General features: G+C 43.9%; 3 protein-coding genes across 3 annotated transcripts; all 3 read left to right on the plus strand.

Moving 5' to 3' along the window:
• On the plus strand, positions 1 to 1,117 carry LOC142396235 (trace amine-associated receptor 13c-like). The gene is made up of 2 exons (XM_075478788.1): positions 1 to 173; positions 304 to 1,117. Exons 1-2 carry the CDS (start codon positions 1 to 3, stop codon positions 1,115 to 1,117), a joined length of 987 nt encoding a protein of 328 aa, XP_075334903.1.
• Positions 1,118 to 11,495: 10,378 nt separating this feature from the next.
• Positions 11,496 to 12,615, plus strand: LOC142396236 (trace amine-associated receptor 13c-like). Its single transcript, XM_075478789.1, has 2 exons — positions 11,496 to 11,668; positions 11,799 to 12,615. Exons 1-2 carry the CDS (start codon positions 11,496 to 11,498, stop codon positions 12,613 to 12,615), a joined length of 990 nt encoding a protein of 329 aa, XP_075334904.1.
• A 6,462-nt stretch (positions 12,616 to 19,077) lies between these two features.
• On the plus strand, positions 19,078 to 20,375 carry LOC142396237 (trace amine-associated receptor 13c-like). Its single transcript, XM_075478790.1, has 2 exons — positions 19,078 to 19,250; positions 19,559 to 20,375. Exons 1-2 carry the CDS (start codon positions 19,078 to 19,080, stop codon positions 20,373 to 20,375), a joined length of 990 nt encoding a protein of 329 aa, XP_075334905.1.
• Positions 20,376 to 21,482: the final 1,107 nt, after the last annotated feature.

Here is a 21,482-nt window from a genome sequence, read left to right on the forward strand (position 1 = left end):
ATGGAGACCAGGGATGGAGCTGATCTCTGCTTTCCACAACTCCTTAACAGCTCGTGCAGGAAGCCAACACTTCACTGGTCTGAAGCTGTGCTCCTGAACATCGTGCTGTTCTCCATCTCCCTGGTCACTGTGGCTCTCAACCTGCTCGTCATCATTTCCATCTCCCACTTCAGGTACAGACCAACTTCTCGGCAAATCTTTGTGTTTCATCTTTATAAATGTGAACACTGATATTGATATGATCTCTCAGTGAAACTTATGAAATTATTAATAAGTAATTGTATTTTTTCTATCTCCTTCTAGGAAGCTCCACACACCGACTAACATCCTCCTCCTCTCTCTGGCTGTCTCAGACTTTCTAGTTGGTCTCCTATTAATGCCCTTAGAAATCTTAAGAAGAACTAGCTGTTGGTTACTTGGGGATATTGGTTGTTCTATGTACGTGCTTCTGGTCACTTTTATCGTCTCTGCTTCAACCGGTAACATTATTCTCATATCAATTGACCGATATGTTGCTATCTGTGACCCTCTGCATTATCCCACCAGAATCACTGAGACAAAGATTAAATGCAATGTGTGTCTCTGTTGGCTTTGGTATGCTGCCTTTGCCATATTCTATACAAAGGATGATCTAATTCAACCAGGTAGGAGTAATTCCTGTTTCGGAGAGTGTACACATGTCATTAACTATGTTGTAGGGGCTGTTGATCTTGTTTTGAACTTTATCATTTCAGTCACTGTCATCATAGCTCTGTATATGAGAGTATTTGTGGTGGCTGTGTCCCAGGCTCGTGCCATGCGCTCTCACACTACAGATGTCAGCTTCCAGCATTCACTGACTTTAACACCAAGGAAATCTGAGCTGAAAGCAGCCAGGACTCTTGGTGTTCTTATCGTTGTATATCTAGCGTGTTTCTGCCCATTTTATTGTTACTCTCTTGTTGAGTATAATGTGTCCAGTACTTCATATGCATTTTTTTTTTTTCTGTCATATTGCAACTCCTTTCTTAATCCTTTGATCTATGCCCTGTTTTACCCCTGGTTCAGAAAGGCCCTTAAACTCACCATCACTCTGCAGATACTGCTGCCTGGCTCCTGTGAGGCCAACATACTGTAGAGAACCTGCGGACTGATGCCTCTACAGAGACTTCCAGTCAGTCAAATAACAAATCTAGCAGTATCAAGAAAGAGAAAATGCATTATTCTTTTAAAATATGAACACAAAATGTGGGGAGCAAAATATTTTTAGAGTTGCAGCATTATAAGATATAAGAAAAAACTGCAATTCTATCCAGCTTTTAAGCTACTTTAAGTCAGGAAATCTTGAGTTTTTAAATTATATCAATAGAATTTTATAAAATCGTTTACATTGATAGAGTTCATGCTGCCTTAGAATAATTATACTCAGAAGGCCTCGAGTTTGCCCATTTTTCCTCTCCCTGACTATCACAGAACTTTGCAGATGCACATCTCTCTCCGAGTTGGAGCCCAACCGACCCCTTCCCCACCGCTCACTAGTATTGCAGCAACACAGACAGGAGGCAAGTTATTGAAGAGGAGCTGGCGTGTAAAAATAAGGATAATGGGTTGGTAATTTCGAGATTGTTCAGATTAAAAAAAGCATATGAGCAGCAGAGAAATGTTTTCTGTAAAGAAGGCTGAAATCAAAGGTTCGAGCACGACAAATCTGTTCTACCATTTACAGAAGTGCCATAACGTGCAGTTTTACTTTGCAAGAGAAGTACTGTCAAAAATGTATTCAGATGTGAGAGAAAGCCTCACTTCCCACTGACAACTGGCATGTGGTCCAGCAACAGGACCTGCGAGATCTGTCTTTTTCTTATTCATTTACAGGGAAATAAAATATAGAGAGTCCAACCCCTCTCGAGGAAAAGGGTGGAATGCTCTCTCCGGGTCGGGAATGAGATCCTTCCCCAAGTGGAGGAGTTCAAGTATCTCGGGGTCTTGTTCAGGAGTGTGGGACGAATGGAGCAGGAGATTGACAGGCGGATTGGTGCGGCGTCTGCAGTGATGCGGGCATCTGACTGGCCCGTCGTGGTGAAAAAGGAGCTGAGCTGATGTATGTGTTTATTTATTTATTTTTTCTTATGTGATTTATGGGGTGACTGGGTCTGGGTCTGGGTTTTGCTGTCTTCTGGCCTGCTTGTGCTGTTCCTGATGGGGGGTGGGCATTGCCTCTCCCCGCTGCTCGCGGCCTCACCCATCTGTGGGTACGTCTTGACTCCCGGAGCACTTGCCCAGGGGCACTGGGGCGTGCGCTGGGCCACTGCGGTTGGCTGTCTGGGGCGCCTGGCCCTCTCGGGTGTTGAGCGGGGCCTCTGCCAGGGGGTTGGGTGGCGCTTGGGCTCGCGGGGACCGGTTTCGGTGCACGACCCGTGTCTAGGTGGTGGGGGCCTGGCGGGGCTGGTAGGCTGCCACCTCTGGTCACTGGGGGGCCTCTGCCCTATGCTTGTGGAGGCTCTGTCCAGGGGCTTCCTCTGCTGTCTTCTGGGGGGATGCGTGGTCGTCCCTATGGTGGGCTTCCCGGGTTCTGTGCTCCTTGGGGGCTGTTGGTGGCCTGGGTCTGAGGGCCCTCTCGGCCTGCTTCTGATTGCTGGGGGGGGGGGGGGATTGTGCCACTATACACTGATATTTAAGCATGGTTATTATGTGGGACCATCTATGTGTATTGCATGTTCATGCTCTCACACTCACGCACACACACACACACACACACACACACACACTCACACACACACACTCTCTCACACACTCACACTCACACACACACACACACACACACACACACACACACACACACACACACACACATTCATTAGCCCAGTAGCATGCTCACTAAGCAGTTGTTGTGCTGTCCTGTGGTTTAAGGTCACATGTGTATTATATGAGATTGCTGCTGCTTGTGTTTTTTTTGTTTTTTGTTTGTTTGTTTGTGTGTTTGTTCTCTGCTTAAAGGTGCTCCTGGTGCTTCTAAGGCTGGATTCCCCACAAAAGCCGTGAATCGTCTTCAGTTTTGTTTTACAGGTGTAGCAGCTGCTGATTTTTCATTGTTTTTTATTTTTCTCTCTTCATGTTTCTGTTCCTTTTTTCTTTCCTTTTTTCTCTTCTTCGCTTTCCCTCTCTGTCCCCCGGTCCGGTTCGGCACTATTATCATATCATGTTAAATATTGTATCAAAAATAAATAAATAAAAATGAGGAGTTGGTGGACATCAAGGGGAGCTTTACATTCATAAAGCTTCCCTTGGCATAGCAAATGTGTTTAGCATAAACGGTATTCAGATTACAATTCTGCTGCCATAATGCTGAACAGGACAAGGGGGAAAAAAAAGGAAAAAAAAAAGAAAAAGGAGCTGAGCCAGAAGGCGAAGCTCTCGATTTCCCGGTCAATCTATGTTCCTACCCTCACCTATGGTCACGAGCTGTGGGTTGTGACCGAAAGAACGAGATTGCGAATACAAGCGGCCGAAATGAGTTTCCTCCCCAGGGTGTCTGGGCTCTCCCTTGGAGATAGGGTGAGAAGCTCGGTCATCCGGGAGGGGCTCGGAGTAGAACCGCTGCTCCTCCGCATCGAGAGTAGTCAGATGAGGTGGCATCTGGTTAGGATGCCTCCTGGACGCCTCCCCGGTGAGGTGTTCCGGGCCTGTCCCACTGGGAGGAGGCCCCGGGGAAGACCCAGGACACGTTGGAGAGACTATGTCTCTCGGCTGGCCTGGGAACGCCTCGGGGTCCCCCCAGAAGAGCTGGAGGAAGTGGCTGGGGACAGGGATGTCTGGGTTTCTCTGCTTAAGCTGCTGCCCCCGTGACCCGATCCCCAGACAAGCGGAAGATGATGGATGGATGGATGGATAAAATATAGAGATCTATACCGTATATCATCTTTTAGCCAAAGAAAAATCAAGATATCAAGATTTGTGTTGAATATTGCCCTATCATTCACTTGAAATGAAGTTTTAAATCTCCAAACTGTGAGCTTTTAAAGTCATAGCTGTGTGGGGGAGATATGATTTTGTATTTTGGTGTCAACATCCGCTGGCTGGAGGCTAAAATCCTGGATAAGTACAAGTGATCAAAGTAGCTCAGTCCAAGCATACTTTATACATTCAGGGACCTCTTGACTGTTACTGGTGGTTCTGTTGCCTTCCTCAGAACTATCAAAAGCCACAGACTCAGACTCTACTAGTATTCTGCATGGATCCCATTGACTGGTGTCAGAGCTGATGCTGTGGTGGAGAGTCTGGCAGATGTACAAACTGAAACATCTGCTGATTTTCAGTAAGATGGAATCATATCGAACCTATGACCTGCTGTGCTGTTGTGTCCTGCAGTTTTGAGAATACTGTGGTCCCCATGGATCCGGCCCTTGCTGCAGCACCTCCTCGTGATGCTGCAACACCAGTGGAGGTTGTTGAGGATGCAGTCCAGCAGTCCAGCACTGAGAAAAGTGGGGCACACAACCAGGAGCCTTTCCTTCCTCCTCATCTCACTGTAGGATTCTGGAAGTGGCTGGGATAGATGAAGCGCTGGACACCTCTGTCTTCCTGAACATGTCATTGACAACTTTAGACAAAACCCCCGAGCTTGTCCTGATGCAGCAGTTGCTGGTGGAAAAAGTACATATACAGTTGGTGACTGCCGTGCACTTTGCAAACTCCAAACATGCACCGATTTCCTCCTTTCTTTCTTTTAATTTAGGGCCTATCCCTAGATGGAGTGAGGTGCTGATCAAGTGTTAGTCAACAATTGGTTGCAGTCTGCCTGTAGATTCCAAGAAATGGGTTTCATTGCTAATTTTCTCTTGTGTGGAATTGTTTTCCTGTTTATAACAGATTTGCAGGTTCCAAAAAATTTGGCTGACGAATTTAAATTTCTATTTTGCAGCATACTATAATGACTTACCCACGTGACTGTTTACATCCTGCACTCACTTTGTAAATGCACCCTCTTTCTCCTCTGTGGTTCCATATACTAATCAGATCATTGACAGTCCAATTAAACTTTCCGTCTTTTACCTAGCTGAAATGGACCCCATTTATCTTATAAACCCTGTTGGAGGGGGGGCTGTAGATCAGAAAGAAGAGCAAATATCTGACAATCGGAAGGTTAACGGTTTGATTTTGGACTTGCAAGCACCAACCCACTTTGCCTTTGATGCATCCATCAATGTAAGAATGTCCATCCATCCATTATCTTCTGCTTGTCCGAGGTTGGGTCTCTGAGGCAACAGGTTCAGGAGGGAAACCACAACATCCTTCTCCCAGGCAACACTCTCCAGCTCATTCTGGGGGATCCCAAAACATCCCCAGGCCAGAATGGATGAATAAATATACAGTATATAATCTATCCAGCAAGTTCTAGGTCTTCCATGGGGCCTCCTCCCAGTTGGACAAACCAGAAAACATCCAAAAGGAAACAACCAGGAGGCATCCCAACCAGATGCCCAAACCAACTCAGCTGACTCTTTTTGATGCGATGGGCAGTGACTCTGCTCTGAGTACCTCAAAGGAGGGGCGTAGTGCCCTCATTACTGCTGATGAAGCCCCTATCCATCTCTCCATCTCTCACCCCAACTTGCCATCACTGGTAAACAAAATCCCAATATATTTAAACTTCTTCGCACAGCTACACTTGCAGTTCATTTAGTTCATGCTAATTGCTTATAGTCGTTTAGCCAACTGCATATTTTTTTTCAAACATCCACAGAGTAGTTTTCCAAACCAGTGTCACCTGAAGCTTGCCAGAAGTTGCTCAGTAGATGTTTCTAATGTTGAAATGAAATATGTATCCCACATCTCTTCTGCGACAGAACAAATTATGCTCTATAGCTTCAACCTGAGTGCATTTTGATCACCGTATCACCTCAAAATTTGTATGGGACAGCAGCATCTTAGCATCATAGTTATAATTACCAGAAAGGCATTAATGCCTTCACTATATTATGTTGAATTAAGCATGCAGGTTTTCATATGAGAACACATGAGCTTTTCCAATTCTTTGTCCATTTTACTGCAGTACTGGTAAACTCACCTAACCAGAGCGAAAGGTAAACAATATGTTCAGTTATGGGTGTAAAAGAAAAAGTGTCGGCAGGTTTACATGCGCACAGCACTTCAAGACAGACCTGAAAAAGAACTATATGGATAAAACACTGGCATGTAAAACAACATTTTCTGATTTCCTTACCCAAATTAAGTCATATTCAGAGTAACGACTAATTGAAAGAAGCTACGTGGACTATTCAAATTTTAAGATTAAGATTAGATTTATTGGTCATGGATAAATACAAATACACGAAATTTGTCCTCCGCTTTTAACCATCCAGGTTGGCACCTGTTGACACATACATGCACAGGGTCACACAGTCATAGCGACAGATGCCAACCTGGAGCGGTGGGCAGCTATTCACAGCGCCCGAGGAGCATGGGGGTACGGTGGTTTGCTCATTTTTTGCACCTAGGCCTTGACAAGCAGGTGGACTGACACCCCTCCATCTGTCAGTTTCACCAATCTTTTTAAGTGGCAAGAGTGGGAATAAAACCGCCGACCGACTCTTACCACTGAGCCACGGCCGCCGTAATAACACAAAGTAAGCAACTATGCAACTTTAAATGATTACATTCTTTTATTCATAACTTTTTGCAACATTTTGTAACCCACACTACTGCTTTACAACACATGTCCTAATAATGCATTTAATGTATCAGTGTAAGTAGTGCTGGACGGTATGACCAAAAATACATATCACGGTATTTTTTCACAGTTTATCACGGTATTTTTTTTCTTATGCATAATTAGGTGTTCACAGCATTGTACAGATTGAGAACAGAATTACTGCAATAGATTAACTTAGTATGGTCTATTTTACCGTCATAGAATAACGCCCCACAAAATGATGCTGTTTACAAAGAAGTGCCATTCATGATTCTAATGAAGTGAGGAATCGGAATGCAAACACAATTGCAGTCAAAATACAGAACTTTTACTGTGCAAATTTCAAACATCTTTTATAAAAATCAATACAAAAAAGTAGTGCAACTTGCAATAATTATATTTTTGCATCAATATGAGGTCGTAGGCAGTCCCTCTAGCAAACGCATCTTGAAGTGACATTTGGCTCGACTTTTCTTTTGCTTTCCCCGTGTTACCTGCTGATATGGCGGGTGCTGACCATAACTTCATGCATTCTTGATATTCTAAGACATGCTTACGGCTAATAAGGTGATGGAGCAAATTGCTCGTGTTGCCACCTCCAGCGACAACTGTAGCCCGACAACACTTGCATAAAATGGTTTTTTGGTCGACATCAGATTTTTTGAAACCCAAAAACTTCCAAACTACAGACACGCCTCTTTTTTTTTGGCACAAGTTCTTCTGTGTCAGCATGTTCTACTAGTTCTGCAGCTTCGATTTCGGAACTTTGCATGTCTATCCTATCCACCTTCACCTTCGTGTAACGCAAGTGCTTATTACCACCTTGCACCCATAGACAGTAAACATGCGTGTTTAGAAGCGCAACACTGAAAAGGGGTCCGTCTCGAACAATGTCGCGCGACGCAGCGTTCCCCCCGTTGTGTAATCAAATACACCGGTATACAATAGAATAGAAATAGAAAAATACTATATTTATCCCCCAATGGGGGAAATTCTAATTCGTCAAGTAGCTCAACATGTTTTTTAAATATTTACAATGATTGAATTAACAAAAATAAAACAACAATAATAATACTACTACTAACTAAATAATAATAAATGACTAAAAGGCAAAATAAACAAATAAATTAATAAAAATCAATCAATCAATTTGAGATGCTTTCAGGATGCTTTGGAGAGGATGTTTATTATTCTCCATCACAGAATCTAACTTCCTCCTCATCTGTTGCTCCACCACAGCACCGAGAGGGTCCAGCCTTCTGCCTACAACAGAACCAGCCATTTTCACCAGTTTGTCCTGGCGCCTACAGTTTTTGTCTGTAGTGCAACTCCCCCAGCAGACAGCAGCATAGAACAGTGCACTCTCAATGATAGTGTGATAAAACATACTCATCATATCACTGCAGACATTAAGGACCTGAGCCGTCTCAGGAAAAAGAGACGGCTTTGGCCCCTCCTGTACACTGCGTCTATGTTGGCAGACCACTCCAGTTTATTATCCAGCACCACCCCCAGGTATTTGCATGTCTGAACAGTCTATATCTCCCCTCCATCAATGCAGACTGACTGGTATGGGGTTTTAGATCTCCTGAAGTCCACCACCAGCTCTTTGGTTTTGGTGGTGTTCAGGAGCAAACAGTTATTTTTGGTCCAGTCAGTAAAGGCCTCCACAAGGTCCCTGTCCTCCTTCTCCTGTCCACTGCGCACACATGCCACAACAGCCGCATCATCAGAATACTTCTGAATGTGGCAGGACTCTGAGTTGTAGCTGAAGTCTGATGTACAGGGTGAAAATAAAAGGAGCCAAAACAGTACCCTGTGGAGCCCCAGTACTGCATTCCAGTGTTCCAGAAACACATTTCCCAATCCTGACCTACTGTGGTCTGGCAGACAAATAGTCTATAATCCATGATGTCAGGGAGGGGGCCACACCCATACCGAGCAGCTTGTCTTTCAGTATGGGAGGCCGTATGGTGTTGAAGGTACTGGAGAAGTCAAAGAACATGACTCTCACATATGAACCAGGCACATCCAGATAAGCATATGCCAGATGCAACATGTACAGAATGGTGTCTTCCACTCCTATGTGTTTCTGGTAGGCAAACTGGAGGGGGTCAAGAGCCTCAGCAACCTGCAATCTCATGCGACGAACAAGAAGTCTCTCCAAGGTCTTCATGATATGAGATGTCAGAGCCACCGGTCTGTAGTCATTCAGCTCCACCGGTTGCCCTAATTTGGGCACTGGTATGAGACAAGAAGTTTTCCACAGCACCGGGACTTTTTCCATCTGAATGCTCATATTGAAGAGCCTCTGAAGAGGGACTGCTAGTTGACCAGCACAGTCCCTCAGAAGCCTTGGACAGACTCCATCTGGGCTTGAAGCCATCCCTGGCTTAAGTCTCCTGAGCTCAGCTCCAACCTCCTCTATAGTTAGACACAGAGGTTGTAGCAGAGGGATGGTGACATGAGTGATGTTGCTATCAACCATAGAGATGGGGGTGGGGGTGCAGCTGGACAGAGGAGGGCTAGTGGTGGGAGTTGCTGCAGAGGTGGAGGAGCAGATGGACCGAGGAGGCCAGGCTGTGGAAGCTGCCGCAGAGGTGGAGATGCAGCTGGGCTGATGAGGCCAGGCGGTGGGAGCTGCCGCACAGATGGAGGTGTAGCTTGGCTCAGGAGACCAGGCGGTGGAAGTTGCTGCAGAGGTGGAGGTACAGCAGGGCAGTGGAAGCAGTATAGAGGAAGCAGCTGTAGTGGTGGGGGTGGAGGGAGCAGCACCAGAGGTGAAAAAAGCCACACTGTCAAACCTGTTGTAATAATGGTTGAAAGTGTTGGCTCTGTCCACATCACCTTCTACAGACTGAGAGTTCTTCAGTCTGTATCCAGTGATGGTCCTCATGCCCCTCCACACCTCCTTGGTGTTATTGTTCTCCATCTGTCTCTCCACCTTTTTCTTGTACTCCACCTTAGCTCAACGTAATGTCTTTTTAAGCTCCTGTTGTACACTCCTCCGCCTTTCTCTATCCCCATTCTGGAACGCCCTCTTTTTCAGGTTCAGGAGGTCTTTGATGTCACTGGTGATCCACGGTTTGTTATTTGGATAGCGCCTTACAGTCCTCACTGGAATCACAGTGTCCCTACAGAAGTTAATGTAGTCTGTGATGGTGCTGACCCTCCTGACCATGTCAATGTCCATTTCTTCTTCCTCCAGCAGTACAGCCCAGTCTGTGACATCAAAGCAGTCTCTCAATGCATCACTCGCCTGTGGTGACCACTTCCTGAAAGATCTGGTAGTAACAGGAAGTCTTTGTACACACGGTCTGTATGTGGGTTGTAGATAGACCATGCTGTGATCAGATCTACCCAGTGGTGGAAGAGACACTGCCCTGTAAGCCTCCTTCACGTTAGCATAGAACAGATCTAATGTCTTTTCTCCACGTGTTGGACAGTCCACATACTGTACAAAGCCAGTCAGGCAGGAGGATAGAGAGACGTGGTTGAAATCTCCTGTGATTGCAATGAATACCTCAGGATGCTGGGTCTGTATCCTGGCAACGGCGTCATGGATGACGTCACACGCCGTTACAGGTGCCGCCCTTGGTGGAATGTAAACAACGATGACCACTGTGTATGGGAACTCTCTGGGCGCATAGAATGCACGGAAACCAACTGACAGCAGTATGGCGGTATATTAAAAATTCATATCATAACGAAATTATAAACCGGTATTCGATGTGAAACGGTATACCGCCCAGCACTAAGTGTAAGCCAGTGAAAGGAGCTTGAAATCTTGTCATTTTCAACTTATATTCATTCAAACAATATGTGAGAAAAAAACATGTCTGTTATATGCTCGTAGTTGTTAACAACTAAACTAACTCCTGCTATGTCCACAGCACATGCCTTCTCCTGTTTTACTGGCAAGAGTCACCCCAAGAAAACTAGTCACTGCAAGGCCGTGTGGGACAGCATGTACGAACAGAAGTGTTCCTGACTAAAGGGAAATAAAAAACATTACAACAGTAGCGTGTTCATTTGCCTTATTTATCAGAAGCTGAACCATAAGTTTTAACACAGATAAAACCTCAGTTAGCATCTAAGCTCTGTTTCAGACAAACATGGAGATAAGTTCTTGTCATGTACAAATTTTTGGTCAGTTCTAGTAATTTCTCTCAAAAACCTTTGAATTTTGCAGCATTTCAAATAGTTCTCTCTTAATTTGTAAAACAGGGCACTGTAATGTATTCAATGTGCATTACATTGCACATGTATTGACTTCATATATATGCCACATCCAAATCCTAAAGAAACCTAAGTCAGAAAAAGTAAATGGTATTACAGATACATTAGAATATTGAATTTTTTGTATTATCTTTGTGTGGACATGTTTGTTTGTCACATATATTGAAGTATATAAAAAATATCCAGACTTTCTCCTGTTAATTGCTGCTACATGACCCGACCGTGTCTCTTTGCCTATTTGGAGCCGTCTGTATTTGTATTCTCTGAGCCTCTGACAACAGATTGATGTGTAAAGATATGCATGTATGGAGACTGTTTTTACGACAGCGGTGTAACTTCCCACAATGGCAGCAATATATATGGAATTATTCTTTAAAACTTCCAGAGGAAAAGTGGAGAAATGTTGTAAGTTCACTGAATAGGTGGAAGATGAAAAAAGATTGTTGGAAAGTAAAAAGAAGTAGAAGTTATGTGGAGTGAAGGAGGAGTGATACCTATGTTCTACAGAGACCAAAGAAGAAGTGGGGAGGGATGATAGAAAAATGATAAATTAGCTGTTTGATCTGAGAACTGCAGCTGCCCTGTGATGGAGACCAGGGATGGAGCTGATCTCTGCTTTCCACAACTCCTTAACAGCTCGTGCAGGAAGCCAACACTTCACTGGTCTGAAGCTGTGCTCCTGAACATCGTGCTGTTCTCCATCTCCCTGGTCACTGTGGCTCTCAACCTGCTCGTCATCATTTCCATCTCCCACTTCAGGTACAGACCAACTTCTCAGCAAATCTTTGTGTTTCATCTTTATAAATGTGAACACTGATATTGATATGATATCTCAGTGAAACTTATTAAATTATTATCAAGTAATTGTATTTTTTCTATCTCCTTCTAGGAAGCTCCACACACCGACTAACATCCTCCTCCTCTCTCTGGCTGTCTCAGACTTTCTAGTTGGTCTCCTATTAATGCCCTTAGAAATCTTAAGAAGAACTAGCTGTTGGTTACTTGGGGATATTGGTTGTTCTATGTACGTGCTTCTGGTCACTTTTATCGTCTCTGCTTCAACCGGTAACATTATTCTCATATCAATTGACCGATATGTTGCTATCTGTGACCCTCTGCATTATCCCACCAGAATCACTGAGACAAAGGTTAAATGCAGTGTGTGTCTCTGTTGGCTTTGGTATGCTGCCTTTGCCATATTCTATACAAAGGATGATCTAATTCAACCAGGTAGGAGTAATACCTGTTTTGGAGAGTGTACACTTGTCATTAACTATGTTATAGGAACTGTTGATCTCATTTTGAACTTTATAATTCCAGTCACTGTCATCATAGCTCTGTATATGAGAGTATTTGTGGTGGCTGTGTCCCAGGCTCGTGCCATGCGCTCTCACACTACAGATGTCAGCTTCCAGCATTCACTGACTTTAACACCAAGGAAATCTGAGCTGAAAGCAGCCAGGACTCTTGGTGTTCTTGTCGTTATCTATCTAATATGTTTCTGCCCATTTTATTGTTACTCGTTGGTTGAGGTTAATTTAACCAGTACTTCATACGCATCTTTTTTTTTTTTTCTGTTTTATTGTAACTCATGTTTCAATCCTGTGATCTATGCCCTGTTTTACCCCTGGTTCAGAAAGGCCCTTAAACTCACCATCACTCTGCAGATACTGCAGCCTGGCTCCTGTGAGGCCAACATGCTGTAGAGAACCTGCGGACTGATGCCTCTACAGAGACTTCCAGTCAGTCAGTTAACAAATCTAGCAGCATCGAGACAGAGAAAATGCATTATTCTTTTAAAATATGAACACAAAATGTGGGAAAAAAGTTAGGCAAGTTATTGAGGAGGAGCTGGTAAGTAAATATAAGGATAATGGGTTCGTGATTTGGAGATGGTTCTGATTAAAAAAAGCGAGCAGCAGAGTAATGTTTTCTGTAAAGAAGGCTGAAATCAAAGGTTCGAGCACGACAAATCTGTTCTACCATTTACAGAAGTGCCATAACGTGCAGTTTTACTTTGCAAGAGAAGTACTGTCAAAAATGTATTCAGATGTGAGAGAAAGCCTCACTTCCCACTGACAACTGGCATGTGGTCCAGCAACAGGACCTGCGAGATCTGTCTTTTTCTTATTCATTTACAGGGAAATAAAATATAGAGAAAATATCATCATTCAGCCAAAGAAAAATCAAGATATCAAAATTTGTGTTTAATATTGCCCTATCATTCACTTGAAATGAAGTTTTAAATCTCCAAAGTGTGAGCTTTTACAGTCATAGCTGTGTGGGGGAGATATGATTTTGCTTTTTGGTGTCAACATCCACTGGCTGGAGGCTAAAATTCTGGATAAGTACAAGTGATCAAACTAGCTCAATCCAAGCATACTTTATACATTCAGGAACCTCTTGACTGTTTCTGGTGGTTCTGTTGCCTTCCTCAGAACTATCAAAGGCCACAGTCTCAGACTCTGTGGTACTGTGGTCCCCATGGATCCGGCCCTTGCTGCAGCACATCCTTATGATGCTGCAACACCAGTGGAGGTTGTTGAGGATGCAGTCCGGCAGTCCAGCACTGAGAAAAGTGGAGCACACAACCAGCAGCCTTTCCTTCCTCCTCATCTCACTGTAGGGTTCTGGAGGTGGCTGGGATAAGATGAAGCGCTGGACACCTCAGTCTTCCTGAACATGTCATGACAACTTTAGACAAAACCCCCGACCTTGTCCTGATGCAGCAGTTGCTGGTGGAAAAAGTACATATACAGTTGGTGACTGCCGTGCACTTTGCAAACTCCAAACATGCACCGATTTCCTCCTTTCTTTCTTTTAATTTAGGGCCTATCCCTAGATGGAGTGAGGTGCTGATCAAGTGTTAGTCAACAATTGGTTGCAGTCTGCCTGTAGGTTCCAAGAAATGGGTTTCATTGCTAATTTTCTCTTGTGTGGAATTGTTTTCCTGTTTATAACAGATTTGCAGGTTCCAATAAATTTGGCTGACGAATTTAAATTTCTATTTTGCAGCATACTATAATGACTTACCCACGTGACTGTTTACATCCTGCACTCACTTTGTAAATGCACCCTCTTTCTCCTCTGTGGTTCCATATACTAATCAGATCATTGACAATCCAATTAAACTTTCCCTCTTTTACCTAGCTGAAATGGACCCCATTTCTCCCTTTTCACCCTGTTGGAGGGGGGGCTGTAGATCAGAAAGAAGAGCAAATATCTGACAATCGGAAGGTTAACGGTTTGATTTTGGACTTGCAAGCACCAACCCACTTTGCCTTTGATGCATCCATCAATGTAAGAATGTCCATCCATCCATTATCTTCTGCTTGTCCGAGGTTGGGTCTCTGAGGCAACAGGTCCAGGAGGGAAACCACAACATCCTTCTCCCAGGCAACACTCTCCAGCTCATTCTGGGGGATCCCAAAACATCCCCAGGCCAGAATGGATGAATATATATTCAGTATATAATCTATCCAGCAAGTTCTAGGTCTTCCATGGGGCCTCCTCCCAGTTGGACGTACCAGAAAACATCCAAAAGGAAACAACCAGGAGGCATCCCAACCAGATGCCCAAACCAACTCAGCTGACTCTTTTTGATGCGATGGGCAGTGACTCTGCTCTGAGTGCCTCAAAGGAGGGGTGTAGTGCCCTCATTACTGCTGATGAAGCCCCTATCCGTCTCTCCATCTCTCACCCCAACTTGCCATCACTGGTAAACAAAATCCCAATATATTTAAACTTCTTCGCACAGCTACACTTGCAGTTCATTTAGTTCATGCTAATTGCTTACAGTTGTTTAGTCAACTGCATATTTTTTTTCAAACATCCACAGAGTAGTTTTCCAAACCAGTGTCACCTGAAGCTTGCCAGAAGTTGCTCAGTAGATGTATCTAATGTTGAAATGAAATATGTATCCCACATCTCTTCTGCGACAGAACAAATTATGCTCTATAGCTTCAACCTGAGTGCATTTTGATCACCGTATCACTAGGACTGGGCGATTAATCGAGTTTTACGATTTCTCGAGATGTTTTATGAAATCGAGAAAGATTTTGACATATCGAATTTCTCGAGTTAATGCTGTAGAACCTAAATGAACAAGATTTCGCCACTCTGATTTTCCTTCTGTGCTGTGGAGCTGTCCGCTCCCAGTGTTTCCCACACATATACTAATTGTGGCGGTGCGCCACAGATTCAACACCGGCTGCCACATATGGCGTTTCGTTATTATTATTTTTTTAACGCTATTTAAAAAAAATACTCGTATTCGTTAAGCTGCATGCATTTCCTTTCCCTGCTCTGCCTCCGTCTCTCTCTGTCCCTCGCGTCTCTCTGTCCCTCGCGTCTCTCTCTGTCCCTCGCGTCTCTCTCTGTCCCTCGCGTCTCTCTCGCATAGCCTACACACACACACAGCCCCTCCCCTCCGTGCTTCCCTGGAAGCTTGCTAGCTCAGCGTCGCGTTAGATTAGCTCTATAGCTCTGGCTCAACCGAAAGACGGCTGGAGAAATTCACGAAAGGTTGGTATCACGTGCACCTTTATAAAATCACACATTAAAAAGTCCTGTAAAAATATTTTATATTTTGAATACAATGTTGTCCCATCCCGTCCCGTCCCGTCCCATAGCAAACACGCGATTACGCCTTCTTTATAAAGTTAACTAGTCGCAAGTTTGTCGTAAAAAAAAAAAAAAAAAAATGTAGTTGGGTTGTCGAGGTCAAAACACTAGCAGCTGTGAATCAAATAAAGTAGTTTTTTAACACTCTTACACTGAATGTTTGCTGCTTCAATCCACCACACATTGCCTTCACATCTGTGGGAAACACTGCGCTCCACTATATAACTGTCTACCCTCAGATTTTATGTTTATAATTACAATAAGGCAATATATTTCTTCCTTGGTTTGATAATGTTAAAAATGGTGCACAAGCACTTTGTTACTAGTACCTACCTCTAGGCACTTGGCTGCCTACCTGTTTGCACTTCAATAAAAAAAAACTTTGCTGAATTTGGTGCGATTTTTTTTTTTTTTTATATTATTTTTTCCTGCATAGATATCGAGATATATATCGTATATCGAGATACAGCAAACACTAATCGAGATTATTGTTTTTCTCAAAATCGCCCAGCCCTACGTATCACCTCACAATTTGTATGGGACAGCAGCATCTCTTAATTCTTAGCTCTGTGGACACAGGAGGCATACCCCCACACACAAAAAAACAACAAACAACTATTGTTGTCTTTTTTGTCAAATAGTTTAGTTATAAATACCAGAAAGGCATTAATGCCGTCACTGTATTATACAGTCTCTGTATGACCGGTGTCAGAGTTTGGTCCGCATTGCCGGCAGTAAGTCAGACATGTTTCCTGTGAGGGTTGGACTCCGTCAGGGCTGCCCTTTGTCACCGATTCTGTTCATAATTTTTATGGACAGAATTTCTAGGCGCAGCCAGGGCGTTGAGGGGGTCCGTTTTGGCGACCTCAGAATCGGGTCTCTGCTTTTTGCGGATGATGCGGTTCTGTTGGCGTCGTCGGGCCGTTACCTTCAGCTCTCACTGGAGCAGTTCGCAGCCGAGTGTGAAGCGGCTGGGATGAGAATCAGCACCTCCAAATCTGAGACTATGGTCCTCAGCCGGAAAAGGGTGGAATGCCCTCTCCGGGTCGGGAATGAGATCCTTCCCCAAGTGGAGGAGTTCAAGTATCTCGGGGTCTTGTTCACGAATGAGGGACGAAGGGAGCAGGAGATTGACAGGCGGATCGGTGCGGCGACTGCAGTGATGCGGGCTCTGCACCGGCCCGTCGTGGGGAAGAAGGAGCTTAGCCAGAAGGCAAAGCTCTCGATTTACCGGTCAATCTATGTTCCTACCCTCACCTATGGTCACGAGCTGTGGGTAGTGACCAAAAGAATGAGATCGCGAATACAAGCGGCCGAAATTAGTTTCCTCCGCAGGGTGTCTGGGCTCCGGGGAAGACCCAGGACACGTTGGAGAGACTATGTCTCTCGGCTGGCCTAGGAACGCCTCGGGGTCCCCCCAGAAGAGCTGGAGGAAGTGGCCAGGGACAGGGACGTCTGGGTCTCTCTGCTCAAGCTGCTTCCCCCGCGACCCGATCCCCGGAGCAGCGGAAGATGATGAATGGATGGATGGATGGATGGATGGATGGATGGAGGATCTGCTGCCGAAATGTCGGCAAAATCAGTTATTTGACTCCTACCTTCCTCCAGACTACATGTCAAAGTGTGTGAATGGGTGTGATAGAGGGAAGCACTCACTAGTTTGTTATAACTGGGGAAAACTATTTTCAACTGATTTTGACAGTGTCGTAACCGTACATTACCTCCAAACCTGTAGAGGGAGCTCCATAATGGGCTTTTTGAGAAGTTACATAGTATTTCTTTAAAGGATAAGACCGGTTTTTTGACATTGGGCCCTTGATTTCACATTATAGCATGATGTTCTACTCACCCCTGCTTGTTGTTGAACATTTGGAGCTGTTCCGAAGATATTTGAGAGGCGTCTGGCTGCTCTCTTGAGATATTCGGCCATGAAACGGTTTCCTATGGGCAAGCTTATACAGGCACAAACTATGCTGTTTATAATTTATTAATTACTCTACACTAGCACTGATAACGTGGAGGTGCGTCGCTTACTTAAAAAAATCCGGGTTACTGTAATTTTGATTTTTTTTGTCGTAAAGTGGGTGTTACTGACGTCCTCATCGTGCTCCTGCCACAGACAGCCCACAGACCTGCTGCCTATTTATTCATTCGGCTAAAATTCAAAATTAGTAACCCGGATTTTTTTAAGCAAGCGACGCACCTCCACGTTATCAGTGCTAGTGTACAGTAATTAATAAATTATAAACAGCATAGTTTGTGCCTGTTTAAGCTTGCCCATAGGAAACCGTTTCATGGCCGAATATCTCAAGAGAGCAGCCAGACGCCTCGCGAATATCTTCGGAACAGCTCCAAATGACCAACAACAAGCAGGGGTGAGTAGAACATCATGTTATAATGTGAAATCAAGGGCCCAATGTCAAAAAACCGGTCTTATCCTTTAAAGGTGACATTTTATGTCCCTTTTTTTTTTTTCTTTTGACAATTTGACAAAATTTTCTGAGGTTTTATTGAGATGTACGAGACAGGCTTTTGTCAGGTTTGAGCCAGGGATGTCCACATCCGGGCCACTGTTCTGAAGGTTTTAGATGTTTCCCTGCTTCAACACACCTAAGTCAACTGTTGCACCTGTGGAGTACATTTAGTACATTTACCAAGAATTAGCTTGATGTATAAACTGTACAAGTCTGATTCTGAACACCTTTACTTTACAAATCTCAATAAATGTGTTACTGAGTCAGTAACCCAACATCGGTTCCTCCAATACATGACTATGTAAATGCCTGTAATACAGCCTTCGTGTCAATTATGGTCCAGTTAACAATGACGAACCCTGCTGCAAAGAAGAGGAACTTCTCAGAGTATACAATCAAAGTGATGATGACAGAGGTGAAAGCCAGGAAAAAAACTGTCTGGGCGGTTTGAACTGCAATCAGGCAGAAAAGGCAACTATTACAACAATCGTGACAGTGAGTAATGCTTCTCTGTATTTATGTGTGCAGTCTACACCTCTTCACCATGGGTCAGCTACACCACAGCTCTTACCAACGGGCCTTAGGAAAGTGTACGTCACCAATACAAAATTATATCTTTTAGAGGTACTCGGTGAGCACTCTGACAGACGATATGACAGCCTGGTTTAAAAAATGCACAATGTCAGCTTCATAAAAAAGTAGAGGTTGTAAAAGCTATGATCAGCGTCTCCCTCTGTGATCTTTCTGACCTGTCCAATCATCTCTTTGCACTCCTGAAATCTGGGAGTTGGCTCCCTGGGATCAGAACCAGAACCAACAGGTTGTGCGATAGCTTCTTGTCACAACCCATGCAAATCCTTAAGGTTCAGAATCCTACCTCCCGATCCCCCAACAACATCTTTGTTGTTTGTTATGACCAATGGCAGGAGCCACTTGATGATGCGAGATGAAACATCAGTCTGTCGGAGACAACGAGAGGAGGGGAGGAGTTAGAAGATGAGAAGTAGCAGTTATATGACTGATTTTTGGTCCAACAGCAGCCACAGCTGCAGCTCTCTTTATTCTCTGAAGATGGAGATTCAGGATGGAGCAGAACTCTGCTTTCCACAACTCTTCAACACCTCCTGCAGGAAGCCTGCACCTCCTTGGACGGAAGTTGTCCTGCTTCACATTCTGCCGTCCTTCATCTCTGTGCTCACTGTGACTCTCAACCTTCTTGTTATCATTTCAGTCTCCCACTTCAGGCAGATATTGACTTCTTTTGTTATTGTATCAAATCTAATGATTTCAAAGCCACCGTAGATTCAAGCATGAACTATAAATGAGTTTATAATGAATGAACTGTTGCACATGTGAACACTAGACTTTAAAATATTTTACCCTAACATTAGAAAGATAACAGGATGTGTTATGAGCAGTTTATTATTCTGTACTTGACAAGGTGATACCTGCAGATGTGGCAGATCACTAATAATTCAAACGAATTTTCATAATTTTGCCTTTCCAATGGGAAGATTTGTTGGTTTGATGATGCTTTTCTGTCTCTTTCCAGGCAGCTCCACACACCCACTAACATCATCCTCCTCTCTCTGGCTGTCTCAGATTTTCTCATGGGTCTCCTGCTGATGCCTGTAGAAATACTTCGAAACACAGCCTGCTGGTTTCTTGGTGACATTGTGTGTTCTTTGTACAATTCCATGTCCTTCATCATCACTTCTGCCTCTGTAGGAGACATGGTGCTCATATCAGTTGACCGTTATGTGGCAATTTGTGACCCTCTGCATTACCCAACCAGAGTGACTGAGGGAAGAGTTAAACTCTGTGTGTGTCTGTGTTGGCTCTGCTCCGTTTTCTATGGCAGTCTTCTTTCAATAGATGAATTTAAAATACCAGGCAGACATAATTCCTGCTATGGAGAATGTCTTATTACCATTGGCAACATCGCAGGAACTATTGACCTTGTTGTAAGTTTTATTGTTCCGGTTATTGTCATTGTAGTTCTTTATATGAGAGTATTTGTGGTGGCTGTGTCTCAGGCTCGGGCCATGCGCTCCCACGTTACAGCTGTCACACTGCAGCTTTTAGTGAGTCAAACGACAAAGAAATCTGAGTTAAAAGCAGCCCGGACTCTTGGTGTTCTTGTAGTTGTGTTTCTAATATGTTTCATCCCATATTACAGTGTCTCTCTTGCAGGGGACGATTTGCTCAGTGGCTCATATGCATTCTATGTTCTCTTCCTTTTCTATTTTAACTCCACTCTAAACCCAGTGATTTATGCACTTTTCTACCCCTGGTTCAGAAAAGCAGTACAGCTTGTTGTCACACTTCAGATATTACAGCCTGGTTCCTGTGAGGCCAACATATTGTAGAGATACAAATGTGCTCTGTAAAAAGTTTTCAAAAATCAGAGACGTAGGACTGACTGAAATATCTGTGCATGGCCTATTTGTGTTGTCATGTAAAAGTTATAGTCCATATAAGCACGCATTGAGATTGCACTGACTAAAGGTTTAAACAGTCTTGAAACAGTTATTAGTACTACTATCATTAATATTGTTATTACCATTATGGCAAAGATTTTTAAGTGAAATTTAATACTAAATGTTTTTATGTTTTTAATTCTATATAAAAGTATTTGTGCTTATTCAAATATTTTATTCATTTTTCATTGTTTCCCTGGCATTGAAGGGAAAATAAAGGACAAAAATAATTGGTATAGCCTATTAGCCTGGGTGCCAGCCGAACTTAGCCCCGCCCATAAAAGATTTGGTCGGGAAGTTCGGTCTGGCTCTAGCCTGACTACGTCATACTCACGATTCTAGTCAGAATGTGAGTCTGATACCGCTCAATAGAGATTTGAGTATGGGGCGTGTTTCAACCGAACCAGGAGAAAAAATGCCTCTTCGCTCAATTGGATAGACCTACAACCAATCAGAGCAACGTAGTATGTGACGTAGATTAAGCAACACACACTTGTTGTAGGAAAGACGGCAAACACATCTTTTCTATCGCTAAAAGCCTTTATCGCGTTCCTCTGTTCGTCTTTCAAAATGAATGCAATGTGGAGATCCTGTAGAACAGACTCGATGGCAGAATCTACACACCCTAGCTCTCCAGCGGCAGCCATGTTTGTTTTAAACGAAGTCAAACCAAGCGCTCAAATCAGTATGCCCGACCAAGAATTGGTCGGACCAATCAAATTGCCAGGACGGGCTTTATACGATGATGGACAGATGATCAACAGGGACATTATCGACTACGTCACTAAAGAGCTGAACACGGCTGCCGCTGGAGAGCTAGGGTGTGTAGATTCTGCCATCGAGTCTGTTCTACAGGATCTCCACATTGCATTCATTTTGAAAGACGAACAGAGGAACGAAATAAAGGCTTTTATCGATAGAAAAGATGTTTTTGCCGTCCTTCCTACAACAAGTGTGTGTTGCTTAATCTACGTCACATACTACGTTGCTCTGATT

The sequence above is a fragment of the Odontesthes bonariensis genome, chromosome 12 (assembly GCF_027942865.1).
Source record: "Odontesthes bonariensis isolate fOdoBon6 chromosome 12, fOdoBon6.hap1, whole genome shotgun sequence".
NCBI lineage: Eukaryota > Metazoa > Chordata > Actinopteri > Atheriniformes > Atherinopsidae > Odontesthes > Odontesthes bonariensis.